Here is a 17929-nt window from a genome sequence, read left to right as displayed (position 1 = left end):
TGTGCCCTACGAAGTACCTTACAAAGTATCCACCAGTCCTCTCCCAATCATCAAGCCGGAGACTGCGGTGGGATAAATCTCTCACCTAATGCCTTCCTTATACAACCGATGAGTCACAATAACCTGCCTTAAGATATAATGACCGAACCACGACTCAGAAGATGGTGAAGCGAAGACGTTTCGGTCCGCCTTGGACCATTATTACGTCGTATTATCGTCGAATGGTCGTTGGTTCTCTATCTTTTGAGAGATCTCTATCTTCTCTATCTTACGTTTTTTTTTCAATACGTCCTGGCGCTGCGGTTCTGCTGTCAACTTCTCATCAGACAGGTGGAGAGGAGAGAGGGGTCATCCTGTTAAGGGGTAACTGCGCATGTTCACAACTGCGCATGTTTACAACTGCGCATGTTCACAACTGCGCATGTTCACAACTGCGCATGTTTAACTGCGCATGTTCGCAACTGCGCATGTTTAACTGCGCATGTTCGCAACTGCGCATGTTCACAACTGCGCATGTTTAACTGCGCATGTTCGCAACTGCGCATGTTCACAACGCACTCACACACTGGGTGATCAGCCCCTTCTAAGGTTTCAAAACGTTAAGAAAACTGATAATATAAATTGTCGTCTCCTAACCTAACAGACTAAGCCAGAGGACCCAAAACAGAAAACGGGACTATAAGTCACTTTCGCGACCCGCTTCCATTTTTCTAGTACGACGATTTTTGGCCTTAGTAACGCATACGTGCGAAAAGCGACGTTCTAGGTAGGAGGATAGGTTGGGGTGATACTTGGTGTGACACGTCGACTCGCTTCTTGTAGAAACGGCGTTCGAGCCCCGTTTGTCCAAGAGCTTAAATTGTATTTTTTTGCACCCTTAATACCAACCTTCTAAAGTGTGTTTGTTGTTATTAGCCTAGTCAAACTGCCAGTTGGCGCCCCCCATAGTCAAGTTGATCCTTATTACGGTCCGCGCTCTCTCTCTCTCTCTCTCTCTCTCTCTCTCTCTCTCTCTCTCTCTCTCTCTCTCTCTCTCTCTCTCTCTCTCTCTCTCTCTCTCTCTCTCTCTCTCTCTCTGTCTCTCTCTGTCTCTCTCTGTCTCTCTCTGTCTCTCTCTGTCTCTCTCTGTCTCTCTCTCCTCTCTCTGTCTCTCTCTCCTCTCTCTGTCTCTCTCTCCTCTCTCTCTCTCCTCTCTCTCTCTCCTCTCTCTCTCCTCTCTCTCTCCCCTCTCTCTCTCTCCTCTCTCTCTCCTCTCTCTCTCTCTCTCTCTCTCTCTCTCTCTCTCTCTCTCTCTCTCTCTCTCTCTCTCTCTCTCTCTCTCTCTCTCTCTCTCTCTCTCTCTCTCTCTCTCTGTCTCTCCCTCTCTCTCTCTCCCTCTCTCTCTCTCCCTCTCTCCCTCTCTCCCTCTCTCTCTGTTTGGTTTAATGCATTGTTTGGTTTTCTTGGCATTTCTTACTTTTGTAGACCAGAGAAACATGAATGATAAACAATAATATAGTGCCCGCGGAAAATGGTTGAGTTGTTGCTTGAAGCTGAGTGCTCCTCCACCTCTTTGAAGCTGTTTACAAGCGGTCAAGGTTCTTGGTCCTCATCTCCCACGTAACGCGGAAACGGTGTCCTGCTGCTTTCAGCAGGTAGGGGGCCTGCTGCTGGATACACGGCCAAGCTCTCACTGATATTCAGACGAATCTGTATGTAAATACTGCCATCTATCGCCCCTCAAAAAACAAAAAATTCCAGATGCAAAGAACAAGTTTAAGAAAAATCATTTAGAAGAGAAATTATAATAGATAAAGAACTTTCCAGGGAAGCACATTAAAATCTTCAGTGTGTACTCATCTAGTTGTGATTGCGTGGGTTGAGCTTCGGCTCTTTGGTCCCGCCTCTCAACTGTCAATCAATTGGTGAACAGGTTCCTGAGCCTACTGAGCTCTATCACATCCACTTTTGAAACTGTGTATGGAGTCAGCCTCCACCACATCACTGCCTAGTGCATCTGTTAACATTTCTGGCACTGAAAAAAATCTTTCTAATGTCTCTGTGGCTCATTTGGGTACTAAGTTTCTACATTTATCCCCTTGTTAGTCTTCCATCCGTGCTAAATAGTTTGTCTTTGTCAATCCTGTCAATTCAACTGAGAATTTTGTAGGTGGTTATCATGTCTACATACTTTTGTCTTCCAGGGACGTGAGGTTTATCTCCCGTAGATTTTCCTCGTAGCTCATTCCTCTCAGTTCTGGTACTAGCCTAGTGGCATACCGCTGAATCTTCTCTAACTTTGTCTTGTGTTTAAGTATGTCTGGACACCAAGTTGGAGCTGCATAGCATTGGTCTAACGTAAGTAGTATGCAATGTTCTGAATTACACAAGTTTCTAAAGGCAGATCTGATGTTGGCCAATCTAGCATATGCCGCTGATAATATCCTTTTGATGTTGGCTTCTGGGGACAGGTTCGGTGTGATATTAACCCCCAGATCTTTCTCTCTATTTGACTCTTGCAAGATTTCACCTCCCAGATGGTACCTTGTGCTCAGCCTTTTGCTCCCTTCGCCTAATTTCATTACTTTACCCTTTCCCGAGTTAAACTTTAGTAGCCATGTGTGTCTATGTTTGAATGTGTATTTACTATGTGTATCTGCAGAATCGAGCTATTAGCACTCGGACGGTGTGTGTATGAGTAAGTGTTTGTGTGAGAGAGAGAAAAAGAGAGACAGACAGAGAGAGAGACACAGAGACCAATCTCCAGCTTATAATTTACTCTTATCAGTAAACAAGTTAACATAGAAGTCATATATGCTCACAAGGGAGCAACCTTTGCATCCTCCCTCCCCCCCCCCCTCCCATCCCCTGGTACACAGATACATACATAATTATAACATAGAAAAATATCTCCAATTCACGTTAGCTACTAAATGGTAACAAGACCCCATTGTTGGTAAGGGAATTCCTAGGATGCCATCATATCCGCCCCTTTGTTTGGGGCGTCCATTATGTAAATTAGACGCCTGTAAATATTTACATTGGGGGGGGGGGGAGAGCTGGACAGGAGAGCATCGCGTGGCTCTTTATTTCAAAACTGTGTAAACTGGCTAGATTATGTTTGCCCCGGGCGTGTAGGTTATTGATTATAATTGTTGATGTGTGTTATTACCTGTCGAGTGTGGGGGGGGGGGGTGTTACGGAGAACAGGTGTAATGAATTACGTAAAATAAATATGTTTGTAACTTCTTTTGAGAGAGAGAGAGAGAGAGAGAGAGAGAGAGAGAGAGAGAGAGAGAGAGAGAGAGAGAGATGGAGAGAGAGAGAGAGAGAGAGAGAGAGAGAGAGAGAGAGAGAGAGAGAGAGAGAGAGAGAGAGAGAGAGAGAGAGAGAGAGAGACAGACAGACAGACAGACAGACAGACAGACAGACAGACAGAGAGGTACATGACTAGAATAACAATATTATTAACTACTATTGCGTTCGCAACATGTATTTCTCTCTCTGGTTTTTACGTGTTAAAACCTGGAGTGTATTTCTCCTGTATTATCGTATACACCAGCTGTAGCCACGGTGTATACTCACCTAGTTGTGCTTGCAGGGGGGTTGAGCTTTGGCTCTTTGGTCCCGCCTCTCAACTGTCAATCAACTGTTAGTAACAAATAACTAATTTCCACCCCCCCTCTCACCCCCCCCCCACACACACCCAGGAAGCAGCTCCGTAGCAGCTGTCTAACTCCCAGGTACCTATTTACTGCTAGGTAACTGGGGGCATCAGGGTGAAAGAAACTTTGCCCATTTGTTTCTGCCTAGTCCGGGAATCGAACCCGGGCCACAGAATTACGAGTCCTGCGCGCTGTCTGCTCAGCTACCAGACCCCCCCCCCCTGTGTGTGTGTCTGACTAGGGTGCTACCTTGTGATAATTACATACTCGACCTATCTCTCACAAATGTAAATTTTACGTTTTTATTTTGCCTTGCTCACTGACCTGTAGGTGTGGCCATAGTCTGATTTATTAGACTAAGACTAGTATTCCTCCTCTTACTACTATTCTTTCTCCACTCCCTACACACACACACACACACATATATATATATATATATATATATATATATATATATATATATATATATATATATATATATATATATATATATATATATATATATATATATATATATGTCGTACCTAGTAGCCAGAACGCACTTCTCGGCCCCTAATATGCAAGGCCCGACTTGCCTAATAAGCCAAGTTTTCATGAATTAATTGTTTTTCGACTACCTAACCTACCTAACCTAACCTAACTTTTTCGGCTACCTAACCTAACCTCTAAAGATAGGTTAGGTTAGGTTAGGTAGGGTTGGTTAGGTTAGGTTAGGTTAGGTTAGGTTAGGTTTGGTTAGGTAGGGTTGGTTAGGTTCGGTCACATATCTACGTTAATTTTAACTGCAATAAATAAAAAATGACCTCATACATAACGAAATGGGTAGCTTTATCATTCCATAAGAAAACAATTAGAGAAAATATATTAATTCATCAAAACTTGGCTTATTAGACAAATCGGGCCTTGCATAGCAGGCCGAGTACGACGTTCTGGCTACTAGGTACAACGTATATATGTATATATATATATATAATATATATATTACGGTTGTTTAGTTTTATACCAGTTTAAATTTTGAGTTTCACTCTAGCTAACTTGCTGATCTGTGCGTCAAGGAATATATTCCCTATTTTATTTCTCACTATTTTTCCCAGAATGGGAGACTATTGTAGTTAAAAAACAAATGCTCACGTATGTCATGAATTCATTCGCTCATGGTAACATGCTTTTGTAATTTAAAACAAAAATGTGAGTGAATTTGTTTTATAGAGGTTAAATGTTTATTTTTCTTTTCCCTGGCAAATGATAATGCAATATGGAAAATGATTTGGAGGTGGGGTTGTGAGTTCTTTGGGGGGGGGAGGGCAAGAGCTGTCAGGCCCCGTGCAATGTTAGGGGAAGGTGATCTTGTAAGTTGCAAAGAGAGATGATGATTGATGATGATTTTGGGCAGTGTTGGGGGAGATATTTGTGATGAGTTGTAGAGGAGACATTTGGGAGTAGTTGTGGATAAGACTTTTTAGTAGTAGTTTATAGGAGGACAAAGGGAGCAGTATTTGAGGGGACAGAGTATGTATGTATGATAACGTGACATTGTACATGCTTCAACAGATGTGGAGAAAGAAGCAAACGTGCAACCATATAACTGTGTGTGTGTGTGTGTGTGTGTGTGTGTGTGTGTGTGTGTGTGTGTGTGTGTGTGTGTAGATACACACCAAGTACATTTCTAGAGATATACACACACAGGCATACATAGGAATATAGCTAAATACGTATGTAAGCTGTCAAAACACACACACACACACACACACACACACACACACACACACACATACACACACACACACACACACACACACACACACACACACACACACACACCACACACACACACAAACATAGATAAGACGACAGGCAATTGCCCTAAGCACTCAAGCAGGCTGACAGATGCAATAGAATATAGGCCTATGGAAAATAATTGACATATGCATATACAGACAGACGGAGTATACATGGCGGAAGATAATAAAGATCATAGAGGAGAGAATACGAAAGAGCGAAAAAAGAAGAAATATTGCAGGAAAATCTCCAACGAACCAAAATAAGAACTTGCTTGGCTTCCTTGTTGGTGTTCTGAAGTGTTTACAAGCGAGGCAGGATTGGCTGCGAATATATATGCGTTTGGGCTCTGATTTACAGTTTCTTGAAGACATGGGAACGGGGAATGCCGGACTTAGAGAGAGAGAGAGTTCGGTCCTAACTCTGCACCACCCTCCTGGATGGCTTTCATTCTTAAATTACTTCTTTAAAATAAGGTAAGGCTGAAAAGATTTCCTTCCAAGAATTTGGGTTTTCTGTAAACAGAATTCTCGGGAACACTAAAATAGTTCTTGAATTTCCATATTTCACGTTATTAATAACACACCATATTAACATAACCAAATGTAATGAAACCAAGCCTAGTCATACCTTAACCTAACAATGCAGATCAGAATAGATAAAAGTACTAATTACGTAGTCGTTCTCAATCCACTCCCCTGAGCGGCCTCTCCTCTCTAAGAGCAGGCTGAAACACGCGTGATATCACGCTATCCGACCATGATTATAATATGATTATAACGTGATTATAATATGATTATAACTTACCATGATTAGCTAAGTACCTAATGTGATTATAACTAAATATTGGGATTGATTCAGATGAGCTGATGTAGGATAACTGCCCTTACTACTTGCAATGTCTTAAGCATCACCAAAACCAATTAGAAAATAAATTTGAGAGAGAGAAAATGGAGGGAGGGGTGAGACGGATTGAATATTCTGTAGGGCACAACAGTAGTCAACAGTAGGGCGAGCAACAGTAGTCAACAGTGGACAGTGTCACCAGTGTCCGGTTGAAGGCAGCTGTGTAGTGTCCGGTGTTCCACTCGCCATAAGAAGAGGTCGAATAACCGGCCATCAATCCGGATTGAAATTAAAAGGATGCGAGAAATAAACCACACCAGTGCGATGAGAGAGGGAGAGAGAGAGAGAGAGAGAGAGAGAGAGAGAGAGAGAGAGAGAGAGAGAGAGAGAGAGAGAGAGGTGCGAGGAGAGGGAGAGATAGATAGGACGTATGGAAGTGGAGCGGATAGTGATGTAGAAGGATAGGAATGGCTAGGCTAGGGGGGGGGGAGGAGGAGGGAGATTTAGTGTCAGTGTGCTCTAGTGTAGAATATTGAGTGGTGGGGGGGGGGGTGTAGACTGGAGGGGGGGGTTGTGGGGTGTAGACTGGAGGGGGGGGGGTTGTGGGGTGTAGACTGGGGGGTGGGGAGAAGCTGTGGAGTGTAAACTCGTGAATTGGGAGAGTTGTGGTATATTATATATAGGTAAACCAAGTGCTTAGGTCATATAGGTCCGTTTGGCTGGATACGTCTTCCGTCGAGTCTCTGGTTCTGTCAGTTGTGGACTGTCAGCCCTCGTCTGTCTGTCAGTCAGTCTGGGAAGGCTCCGGGGTGTACTGTCAGCCCTCGCCTGTCAGTCAGTCAGTCTGGGAAGGCTCCGGGGTGTAATGTCAGCCCTCGTCTGTCTGTCAGTCAGTCTGGGAAGGCTCCGGGGTGTAATGTCAGCCCTCGTCTCGTCTGTCAGTCAGTCTGGGAAGGCTCCGGGCTGTACTGTCAGCCCTCGTCTTGTCTGTCAGTCAGTCTGGGAAGGCTCCGGGCTGTACTGTCAGCCCTCGTCTTGTCTGTCAGTCAGTCTGGGAAGGCTCCAGGGTGTACTGTCAGCCCTCGCCTGTCAGACAGTCAGTCTGGGAAGGCTCCGGGCTGTACTGTCAGCCCTCGTCTCGTCTGTCAGTCAGTCTGGGAAGGCTCCGGGCTGTACTGTCAGCCCTCGTCTTGTCTGTCAGTCAGTCTGGGAAGGCTCCGGGCTGTACTGTCAGCCCTCGTCTCGTCTGTCAGTCAGTCTGGGAAGGCTCCGGGGTGTACTGTCAGCCCTCGTCTCGTCTGTCAGTCAGTCTGGGAAGGCTCCGGGGTGTACTGTCAGCCCTCGTCTCGTCTGTCAGTCAGTCTGGGAAGGCTCCGGGGTGTACTGTCAGCCCTCGCCTGTCAGTCAGTCAGTCAGTCTGGGAAGGCTCCGGGGTGTACTGTCAGCCCTCGCCTGTCAGTCAGTCAGTCAGTCTGGGAAGGCTCCGGGGTGTACTGTCAGCCCTCGCCTGTCAGTCAGTCAGTCAGTCTGGGAAGGCTCCGGGGTGTACTGTCAGCCCTCGCCTGTCAGTCAGTCAGTCAGTCTGGGAAGGCTCCGGGGTGTACTGTCAGCCCTCGCCTGTCTGTCAGTCAGTCTGGGAAGGCTCCGGGGTGTACTGTCAGCCCTCGCCTGTCAGTCAGTCAGTCAGTCTGGGAAGGCTCCGGGGTGTACTGTCAGCCCTCGCCTGTCTGTCAGTCAGTCTGGGAAGGCTCCGGGGTGTACTGTCAGCCCTCGTCTCGTCTGTCAGTCAGTCTGGAAAGACTCCCAGAGTAATATGATATCTTGGCTTCGCTCCCACTAACTTAGTCGTAATTTGAGCCTTATTATCTTGTTGGTGTAGACGCGTGTAGTCGTGATACCACCTATTGCTGGCTGCTGGACCAAGCTTCAGCTCTTGGACCCCAGTCTCTCCAGCTGCGCGATCGTCTAGAGAACTGTCTCTCGAAAATAATTTTTCATTTCACATTTGGTTTTAATCGTAGATGGTATCTACTATCTACTCGATTAGTTCATTTGAATTATCTACTTATTTAGAATGAGTACTTTTGTAGTACTTTTAATATCTCGTTGGGTCTTTTATGTATTTATTTCACACACTTGTTCAAGAGAGAACTTGATAAACACCTTCAAAGGATTCTTGATCAACCAGGCTGTGATTCATACGTCAGGTTCCGAGCAACCGCATCCAACAGCCAGGTTGACCAGTCTAGCAACAAGGATGCCTGGTCGAGGACCGGGCCTCGGGGACGTTGAGCCCCGAAATCAACCTCTTGAGTATTGGCGCTCTGCTTTCCATGTATTTATTTGAACGTTGTGTTCTTTTATGGTAAATATTCGTATCAATTTATCATTTTGTGTTAAAGATGAACTCTGCTCTCTCCCTCTCCCCCCCCCCCTCTCTCTCTCTCTCTCTCTCTCTCTCTCTCTCTCTCTCTCTCTCTCTCTCTCTCTCTCTCTCTCTCTCTCTCTCTCTCTCTCTCCCTCTCTCTCTCTCTCTCTCTCTCTCTCTCTCTCTCTCTCTCTCTCTCTCTCTCTCTCTCTCTCTCTCTCTCTCCCTCTCCCTCTCTCTCTCTCTCTCTCTCTCTCTCTCTCTCTCTCTCTCTCTCTCTCTCTCTCTCTCTCTCTCTCTCTCCTTAGGGAGGATCGTCTGGCTCCTTGGAGGCCAACTTGGAAGAAATGGCCCTGGCTAACCCTGGCTTTAATCTGTAAATGGACGAGGCTGCGACCACACCATGTTAAAAGCAAATGGACCTTGTGGAAAGGAAGAACGGAATGGAGCAAGCGTTAATAACGTGAGAACCAGAAACGAGATAATAAAGATAGGGAGCAAGATGACGAGATAACCCAACTATGAGAGGAAGAAAGAATGGGTAATAATACCATATAAAGAATTTAATGGTTGTTGGAAGCCAAGAATAAATTAACATGTTAAAAGACCAAATAATGGTTGGAAAAATGGGTGATAAATTCCCTCCCAAGGGAGTCAGAACCACAGTGGGAAGAGAAGAGGTCTGATAGCAGTCGGGGGTAATGATCTTAGTGTGGTAAAATCCCTTTTTAAGACACTTGAAGCCCAAATTAAGGGAGATAGACACTGGTACTTGAAGGAGGTGCTTCGAAGACTTGGAGGACGACCTGGATGGAGGAGTAATAAGAAAGGGCTGTCGTGGAGGACACTTAGGAGAGAACGAGGTCAATAGGGGTTTATTATTCTGTAGTGGAGATGGGCATTCTGGTTAACACCTACTGGTGTCTACCTTAGGGGGCGTGGTCTTCAATGTCTTAGGGGGCGTGGTCTCCACTGTCTTAGGGGGCGTGGTCTCCACTATCTTAGGGGGCGTGGTCTTCACTATCTTAGGTGACGTGGCCTGACTGCCATTTTATAAAATGTCAGTTTTGGAAGAACTGTTGGCCTCAGTACCCAGTTATGTTCACAATACTTGTTTTTATTTTTGTATCTTTAAATCAAACGTTTCAAACATCAACATGAGATCATCAGCGGCACCTGCGATGCTGGCCAACATTGGTCTAGTGTTTGGGCAAAAGGAAGCCTTGTAAACACGTCATATACCTGTTTACAACAAGGCTAGGCCTTGTTCTAGTGTGAAATCCCCACCAACAAATCCAACTCATCCTCATACTAGATGAGGATGAGTTCCTATCATACTAGAGATGAGCAACTGCAGTGCACGACCAGAGACTGAATGACGGAGACCAGGAGCTGAAGCTGTCCCCCCTGCTCTTAACCACACACACACACAGGTAAGTATTTACCCACCACCACGTGACCAGCGAGGATGTAAACAAACAGGCGAATATCACTCGTATCCAGAGGGGACGGAACGTCGAAAAATGGCGCCCTATTTCTGAGAGCTCGGTGGTACCACCCAATTAAAACCCAATATAGGGTTTGATCGGCCGGTGGACGCCTATTGGGCCTCGCTGATGCCCGGATGAATAACGACCCAACCATGCTGAAAGCGCGGGAGAACGATGCGAAGTGTTTACCAATCGATATTACATTTTTTCCAACACAATATGAATTTGACATTCTTTCCCAAACGGGGAAAAAACACGAGATCGACTGGTTTAAAAACATTAACTTTAAAACGTGTTTTTTAAGGAGATTATATATAATCTATTTTATATATAATCTATTCTAATCGATTCTATAATGATCTAATCTAATTAGATTAGATGATTATACTAATATAATCTAATTAGATTAGATGCTTATAATAATCTAATCTAATCGATTTATATATAATCTATTTTTAGAGATTATGTATAATGTCTGCTGCAACTATCTATAATCTCTATGGGTATCATAATGTATAATCAAATGAATAATAAAAATAATAAATTTAAATAATAGTTGGTGTGTAATAATAATATTATGAATAATATATTTTACAAATTAAACCTATAGTAATATTTTCATAAATTAGACATAATGTTATTATTTATTATATTCCCATAATTATTTTGTAAATTTTATATTTTATTAAATATTTTATTTTATTTTATATTTTATTAAATATTTTATTTTATTTTATATTTTATTAAATTTTATTTTATAATAATTGTTATAATCTATTTTATGATTTTATTATATTTTATTTTATAATTATTTTAGTCTTTTATTTTATAATAATTTGATTATATTCTATTTTTTTTATTTCATTTTACAATTATTTTATTATTTTTTATGATTATTTTATTCATCAAAACATAGTTACCTGGTGCGTTACTGTGAGTGACAGTCACCTGGTGCGTTACTGTGAGTGACGGTCACCTGGTGCGTTACTGTGAGTGACGGTCACCTGGTGCGTTACTGTGAGTGATGGTCACCTGGTGCGTTACTGTGAGTGATGGTCACCTGGTGCGTTACTGTGAGTGACAGTCACCTGGTGCGTTACTGTGAGTGACAGTCACCTGGTGCGTTACTGTGAGTGATGGTCACCTGGTGCGTTACTGTGAGTGATGGTCACCTGGTGCGTTACTGTGAGTGACGGTCACCACCTGGTGCGTTACTGTGAGTGATGGTCACCTGGTGCGTTACTGTGAGTGACAGTCACCTGGTGCGTTACTGTGAGTGATGGTCACCTGGTGCGTTACTGTGAGTGATGGTCACCTGGTGCGTTACTGTGAGTGATGGTCACCTGGTGCGTTACTGTGAGTGACGGTCACCACCTGGTGCGTTACTGTGAGTGATGGTCACCTGGTGCGTTACTGTGAGTGATGGTCACCTGGTGCGTTACTGTGAGTGACAGTCACCTGGTGCGTTACTGTGAGTGACAGTCACCTGGTGCGTTACTGTGAGTGATGGTCACCTGGTGCGTTACTGTGAGTGACGGTCACCTGGTGCGTTACTGTGAGTGACGGTCACCTGGTGCGTTACTGTGAGTGATGGTCACCTGGTGCGTTACTGTGAGTGACAGTCACCTGGTGCGTTACTGTGAGTGACAGTCACCTGGTGCGTTACTGTGAGTGATGGTCACCTGGTGCGTTACTGTGAGTGATGGTCACCTGGTGCGTTACTGTGAGTGACGGTCACCACCTGGTGCGTTACTGTGAGTGATGGTCACCTGGTGCGTTACTGTGAGTGACAGTCACCTGGTGCGTTACTGTGAGTGACGGTACAATTGTCTTGTTATGTGGAGTGATGTGGGTGGTTGTGGGGGGGGGGAGTAGTTATGGTTGATGGGTAGTTAGGGGGTGGTGGTAACTAGCCGAGGGAGGTATGAGGTAGTGAGTGTGGGAGTTTCCTGGTCAACCTGGCTATTGCTGTTAGGCAAAAGGTCAGAGATACATTGTCGATAATCCAGTGTTGCTGACCCCTCCTCCCCCACTCCATCACTCCCTCCTCCAGTGCTCCAGGTGTGTGTGGGTGTGTGTGTGTGTGTGTGTGTGTGTGTGTGTGTGTGTGTGTGTGTGTGTGTGTGTGTGTGTGTGTGTGTGTGTGTGTGTGTGTGTGTGGTGGGGGTGTGGGTGTGCGTGGGTGTGCGTGTGTGTGTACGCGCGCGCGTGCATGTGTAATTACCTAAATGTAATTTCCTTAGCTATAGTTACAGGATGAGAGCTGCGCTCGTGGTGTCCCGTCTTCCCAGTACTCTTTTTCATATGTATGCGTGTATGTTTGTAGCGTGAGAATCAGTTCCTGGGCTCCGCCTTCGTCATTGGCCGGCTATTGTAATGACCACCTGACCTTAATGCTGCTAACACTGGTTATTGCAAGTTCATTCCCAATCGTTAATGCGATTGTGAATGAATAGAACACAGAACAGTGGAGGGGGAGAACAGATTGGGGAGGGGGAATCGTTAATTCCTCCCTTCCCCCTTTTCATCAGCCGCTATTCATACCTTATCATCCTGTTCCTGATGATTCTCATCTGCTCTTCAAGCCCTCTCGTCTCATCAGCCTGTTGGCCTAGGCTCTCGCTCTAGGCCTCGGTGCTATTTCCTGTGGGAAAATCAGTTGATTAAAACTGATATTTATTTATTTTGCAACTGATTTTCCCACAGGAAATACCGAGTGAAACCGGAGTGAACTTTTAATCAAAGCTTCAAGCCTAAAGCTTCAATATATATGTTCAGTTTTTTCTTTGTGTGTTTGATAAGTGTTTTTTCCTTTGTTTGTCGCTTGGCTGTTTGTTAAACTTTGATGTGTTTTTGCATCTGTTTGGACAGGCCTCGCTTCTTGCATAGATCAATTGTCTATTATCTGAGGAGTTAGATAGCTTAGTTTCACTGTCCTTGTAATCCAGCTGTCAGTCGACCCCTCAGTTGGATACAGCTTCATTCACGTTACTGAAAATGATTCTATTTTGACACCAAATAAAGTTTGTTCCAAGTAGAAATAGATAATTAGCTCATGAAATACATTTCTAAGAGTGTGACTTTAGATGAGTTGATGTGGGGTATAACAGGTCCTGGCTTGCTGTTCTATTACGAGTAGCGATGACATCTCTAATGAAGCCTTGAATTACTTTAAAGAGAAGAGAGAGAGAGAGAGAGAGAGAGAGAGAGAGAGAGAGTAAGGCGTAATAAGAGAGTAGTAGTAAAATATGAGAAGAGAAGCCCAATATTCCCTATCTCTCATAAGCTCCTCAGGGGAGAGGGTGAGAGCAGGGGGAGGGTGAGAGCAGGGGGAGGGTGAGAGCAGGGGGAGGGTGAGAGCAGGGGGGAGAGGGTGAGAGCAGGGGGAGGGTGAGAGCAGGGGGGGATGGTGAGAGCAGGGGGGAGGTGAGAGCAGGGGAGGGGGAGAGCAGGGGGGGAGGGTGAGAGCAGGGGGAGGGTGAGAGCAGGGGGGAGAGGGTGAGAGCAGGGGGAGGGTGAGAGCAGGGGGGGATGGTGAGAGCAGGGGGGAGGTGAGAGCAGGGGAGGGGGAGAGCAGGGGGGGAGGGTGAGAGCAGGGGGAGGGTGAGAGCAGGGGGAGGGTGAGAGCAGGGGGGAGAGGGTGAGAGCAGGGGGAGGGTGAGAGCAGAGGGGGGAGGGTGAGAGCAGGGGGGAGGGAGGGTGAGAGCAGGGGGGAGGGTGAGAGCAGGAGGAGAGGGTGAGAGCAGGGGGAGGGTGAGAGCAGGGGGGGGAGGGTGAGAGCAGGGGGGAGGGTGAGAGCAGGGGGGGAGGGTGAGAGCAGGGGGAGGGGGAGAGCAGGGGGGGAGGGTGAGAGCAGGGGGAGGGGGAGAGGGTGAGAGCAAGGGGAGGGGGAGAGCAGGGGGGGGGAGGGTGAGAGCAGGAGGAGAGGGTGAGAGCAGAGGAGGGAGGGTGAGAGAGCAAAGGGAAAGGGGAGAGAAGGAATATTAATACCTTGAAGCTCAAGTATAAATTAACTTTTCTTGGAAAAGAATATTATACGTTGCTGGCCCTGGTGAGAGAGAGAGAGAGAGAGAGAGAGAGAGAGAGAGAGAGAGAGAGAGAGAGAGAGAGAGAGAGAGAGAGAGAGAGAGAGAGGGAGATAATGAGGGGGAAGAGGAAGAAAGAAAGAAAGGGGCAGCAAAGGAGGGGGTTCTAAACGCGTATCCAACAATCCTTTATCTCCTTGTTCGCTTAAGTCGAGAATCTGCAAGTAATTTCATGCCTAAATAGACTTTGTGGTAGTTGGAGGAAGGTGGTGCGGGAACACCAGGTCACGTTGATGGCTCGTTTAGGCTCCTAGTGGCTCGTAGCTGGGTATGTGGGCGGGGGGGGGGGGAGGGGGGTCAGTGGCTCGTAGATGGATAAGGGTAGATGTGTGTGTGGCTCGTAGATGGATGAGGGTAGACTTGTGTGTGGCTCGTAGATGGATGAGGGTAGACATGTGTGTGGCTCATAGATGGATGAGGGTAGACGTGTGTGTCTCGTAGGTATATGAGGGTAGACTTGTGTGTGGCTCGTAGATGGATGAGGGTAGACATGTGTGTGGCTCGTAGATGGATGAGGGTAGACGTGTGTGGCTCGTAGATGGATGAGGGTAGATGTGTGTGGCTCGTAGATGGATGAGGGTAGACTTGTGTGTGGCTCGTAGATGGATGAGGGTAGACTTGTGTGTGGCTCGTAGCTTCACCACGATAAACTCGGAATGAGGTGATCAAATGCATCTAACTGCCATCCAAATAGCCCAACCACTCCTGATGAACCATGAGGGCAGAAGATAGGTGATTAAGAGGACATACTTAATCACTCACCTCAAGGCCCTAACAACCCGGAAGTTCCCACACACTTAAGAACGTCGCTTTTCGCTCGTAAGCGTAATTAAAGGCTTTTAAAAATTCGTCGCACTAGAAAATGTTAAGCGGCTGGCGACGTACTGTTCCATTTTCTGTTTTAGGTCCTCTGACTTCGTCTAGATGTTAGGTTAGGAGAGAATAGTTTATATTAACCATTTTCTTGACTTTTTAAACGTTAGGAGGACGAGCTGGGTCACCACACACACACTCTTGAAGCATCCTAAGTACGTGATGTGGCCCAGTCGATCTCTCTAGCAAGAAAGGAGGAAAAGGGAGGAAAGAAAGCAAGGTGGATAGAAAGAAAGCAAAAGGGAAAAGGCTGGAACGGCCACATATTAGGAAGGTAGCGGAGATCATCCCATAAACTCCTTCACTAAGCAGCCGTCTTCTCTGGGGCCCAGAACCATCCACCTGATATTGGATATCGTAGCAGCAATCGGAGACGATAAGTGAAAATGGAGGGTACGCTTACATTACGATAACGACGTGTAAGAGGGGGGAACTGAGCGAGTGAGTTTAAGGTGCATTAAGCGCACTTTAGAGCTACGAGAACTCCAGGTAGATGAATGGTGTGTGTATTCAATCACACGTAAAGGACTTCAGACATTATGTTTTAAACTATATTCCAAGGGGGATGGTTGTGGAGATACGAGACTGAGAGGCAAGTGTGGTGTGTGTATGGGGTTCATGCCAAAACGTTCCTGTCCTTTGTTTAGTATGAGTATGCTTGGTACCTGGCCTTCCGTCTGTATTGATTGTCGGTAGCATTTCTTCCAGCGAACCTTCCCTCCCCCTCGCTCTCTCCCTTAAACCTTCCCTCCCTCTCCCTCTCTCCCTTAAACCTTCCCACCCTCCCTGTCTCCCTTAACCCTTCCCACCCTCCCTCCCCCCTGAAGTATTCCCAGTTATAGAAAAAGGATTTATAAATTGAATTGTATAGCTCTGTGATTGTATAGGCTTTAGAGTAAATAGTGTGTGTGTGTGTGTGTGTGTGTGTGTGTGTGTGTGTGTGTGTGTGTGTGTGTGTGTGTGTGTGTGTGTGTGTGTGTGTGTGTGCGCGTGTGTGTGTGCGTGTGCGTGTGTCGAGGCCAGCCACCAGTTTCCCCAAGTTATGTGAATATCCGTTAGCTGGTAGCGTGTCCATCTGTCAGTTCCCTCGACCAGCTGTGGTGTATCCAGCTGTCAATTCCCCCGAAGCTGTTGGTGTGACCTGCTGGAGCAGCTGGGGGTTCCTCCAGCTGCTGCAGCTGGTGGAATGTAAGGTGGACCAGGTGACGTCTGAGCTCCAAGTCAGGAGTGTCGGGATGGACTCTGGCCGTGTCAATATTGATTGCAAGGTGGCATGCAGTAGTGTGCGTGTGTGTGTGTGTGTGTGTGTGTGTGTGTGTGTGTGTGTGTGTGTGTGTGTGTGTGTGTGTGTGTGTGCGCGTGTGTGTGTGTGTGTGTGTTTTGTCATTCTTCATTCTGCCAGGTGTTCCAGCACTCACCTTCATGGAGAGCTTAAAGGGTATGGTACATTCTTGTACCATACCCTTGGTATGGTACATTCTTGTACCATACCAAGTGTACATTCTACACTTGCTTAACTATAAAAAGGAACTTGAAAAACTGTTCAATGTCGACACACTAAACTTAGTGGGATGAAAGAGAGAGAGAGAGAGAGAGAGAGAGAGAGAGAGAGAGAGAGAGAGAGAGAGAGAGAGAGAGAGAGAGAGAGAGAGAGAGATTTACTGGGGCAGGAGGAGGCTTGGAAGGTGGAGTTGCTAGATGGCCAGGGAGGGTGGGCTTAGATAGGAGGGGACTGGAATATAAGGACTTTCTAGAAGATGAGGAGGTGGGGTGGATGCTGGGAGCAAGAGATGAGATGAAGAGATTGCAAGAGTGGGAGTTGAGGGGGGGGGGGAATTGAGGGAGAAGTTGAAAGGGTTGAGGGGAAGAAGTAAGGGTGATGGTTAGTAAGGGAGTCACATATAATGGAAGATAAATGAATTGAATATAATTTTTGCATTATCCACTATTCAGGGTTCAGGTGAGATTTACACACAGCTAAGCTCATCTTGTTCCTGCACCTGTCTATTGTAGTGCATCCGCCTACTGTAGTGCAGCTCTATTGTAGTGAAACTCTATTGTAGTGTACCTGTCTATGGTAGTGTATCTGTTACAGATCACCGTTACAGGTCACTGTTACAGGTCATCTGGTTTCAGCATGAATCATCCTTTCGCCTCGACCAATTCATCATTTTATTTTACCTCCCTCCTTTATCCTGCCTTTACTCCCTCACACTCCTGTTCCGTTTCCTTCCTCATATATACGTACCTCATTTTGTCTCCTTTTTCTCTTGATTTTCTCTCACCATTTTCTACTCCCCGTGTTTATCATAATGTAGGTGAAGCTCATTATCTTTAGCATACAACTCATTGATAATGAGTTGTATGCTTAGCATTATAGTTTGTGCAGACGAGGAGTCACAATAACGTGGCTGAAATATGTTGACCAAACCACACAGTCGAAAGTGAAGGGACGACGACGTTTCGCTCAATCACAGTCGACTTGAGAATTGGTCCAGGACGGATCGAAACGTCGTCGTCCCTTCACCTTCTAGTGTGTGGTCTGGTCAACGGATTATAGCTTGTTACTTATCAAGCTCATGCAGGTCGGCGTTCAATCCCCGACCGTCTAAGTGGTTGGACACCATTCCTGCCCCCACCCCGTCCCATCCCAAATCCTTATCCTGACCCCTTCCAAGGGCTATATAGTCGTAATGGCTTGGCGCTTTCCCCCCTGATAGTTCCCTTCCCTACTTACCAAGCTAAACAAGGTCAGTTCGGAGTTGGGAGCGAACAAGGCAAAACTGTGCGGTGATTGGCCCGCCTTTGAACGAGGTTGTATCATTGAGGTCATCCAATCAGACT

General features: G+C 46.1%; 2 protein-coding genes across 7 annotated transcripts in view; one reads left to right on the top strand and one right to left on the bottom strand.

Annotated features, from left to right (window-relative positions):
- The window catches only part of LOC138353194 (anti-sigma-I factor RsgI2-like), a 31109-nt gene extending 14546 nt beyond the window's left edge, over positions 1 to 16563 (bottom strand). Inside the window, exons 1-3 of the mRNA XM_069306071.1 lie at positions 16504 to 16563; positions 9556 to 9676; positions 2171 to 2317 (exon numbers count right to left, since the gene is read on the bottom strand). Coding sequence (XP_069162172.1) covers positions 2171 to 2317; positions 9556 to 9676; positions 16504 to 16563 — 328 coding nt within the window. The remainder of the gene's footprint in view (positions 1 to 2170; positions 2318 to 9555; positions 9677 to 16503) is intronic.
- The window catches only part of LOC123770855 (agrin), a 419139-nt gene that overhangs the window by 16843 nt on the left and 384367 nt on the right, over positions 1 to 17929 (top strand). The gene's annotated exons all lie outside the window — the stretch shown is intronic.

This window comes from Procambarus clarkii, chromosome 56 (assembly GCF_040958095.1).
Source record: "Procambarus clarkii isolate CNS0578487 chromosome 56, FALCON_Pclarkii_2.0, whole genome shotgun sequence".
Taxonomy (NCBI): domain Eukaryota; kingdom Metazoa; phylum Arthropoda; class Malacostraca; order Decapoda; family Cambaridae; genus Procambarus; species Procambarus clarkii.
The sequence above is the reverse complement of the archived record's forward strand: the minus strand, read 5'-3'. Positions and strand labels throughout refer to the sequence as shown.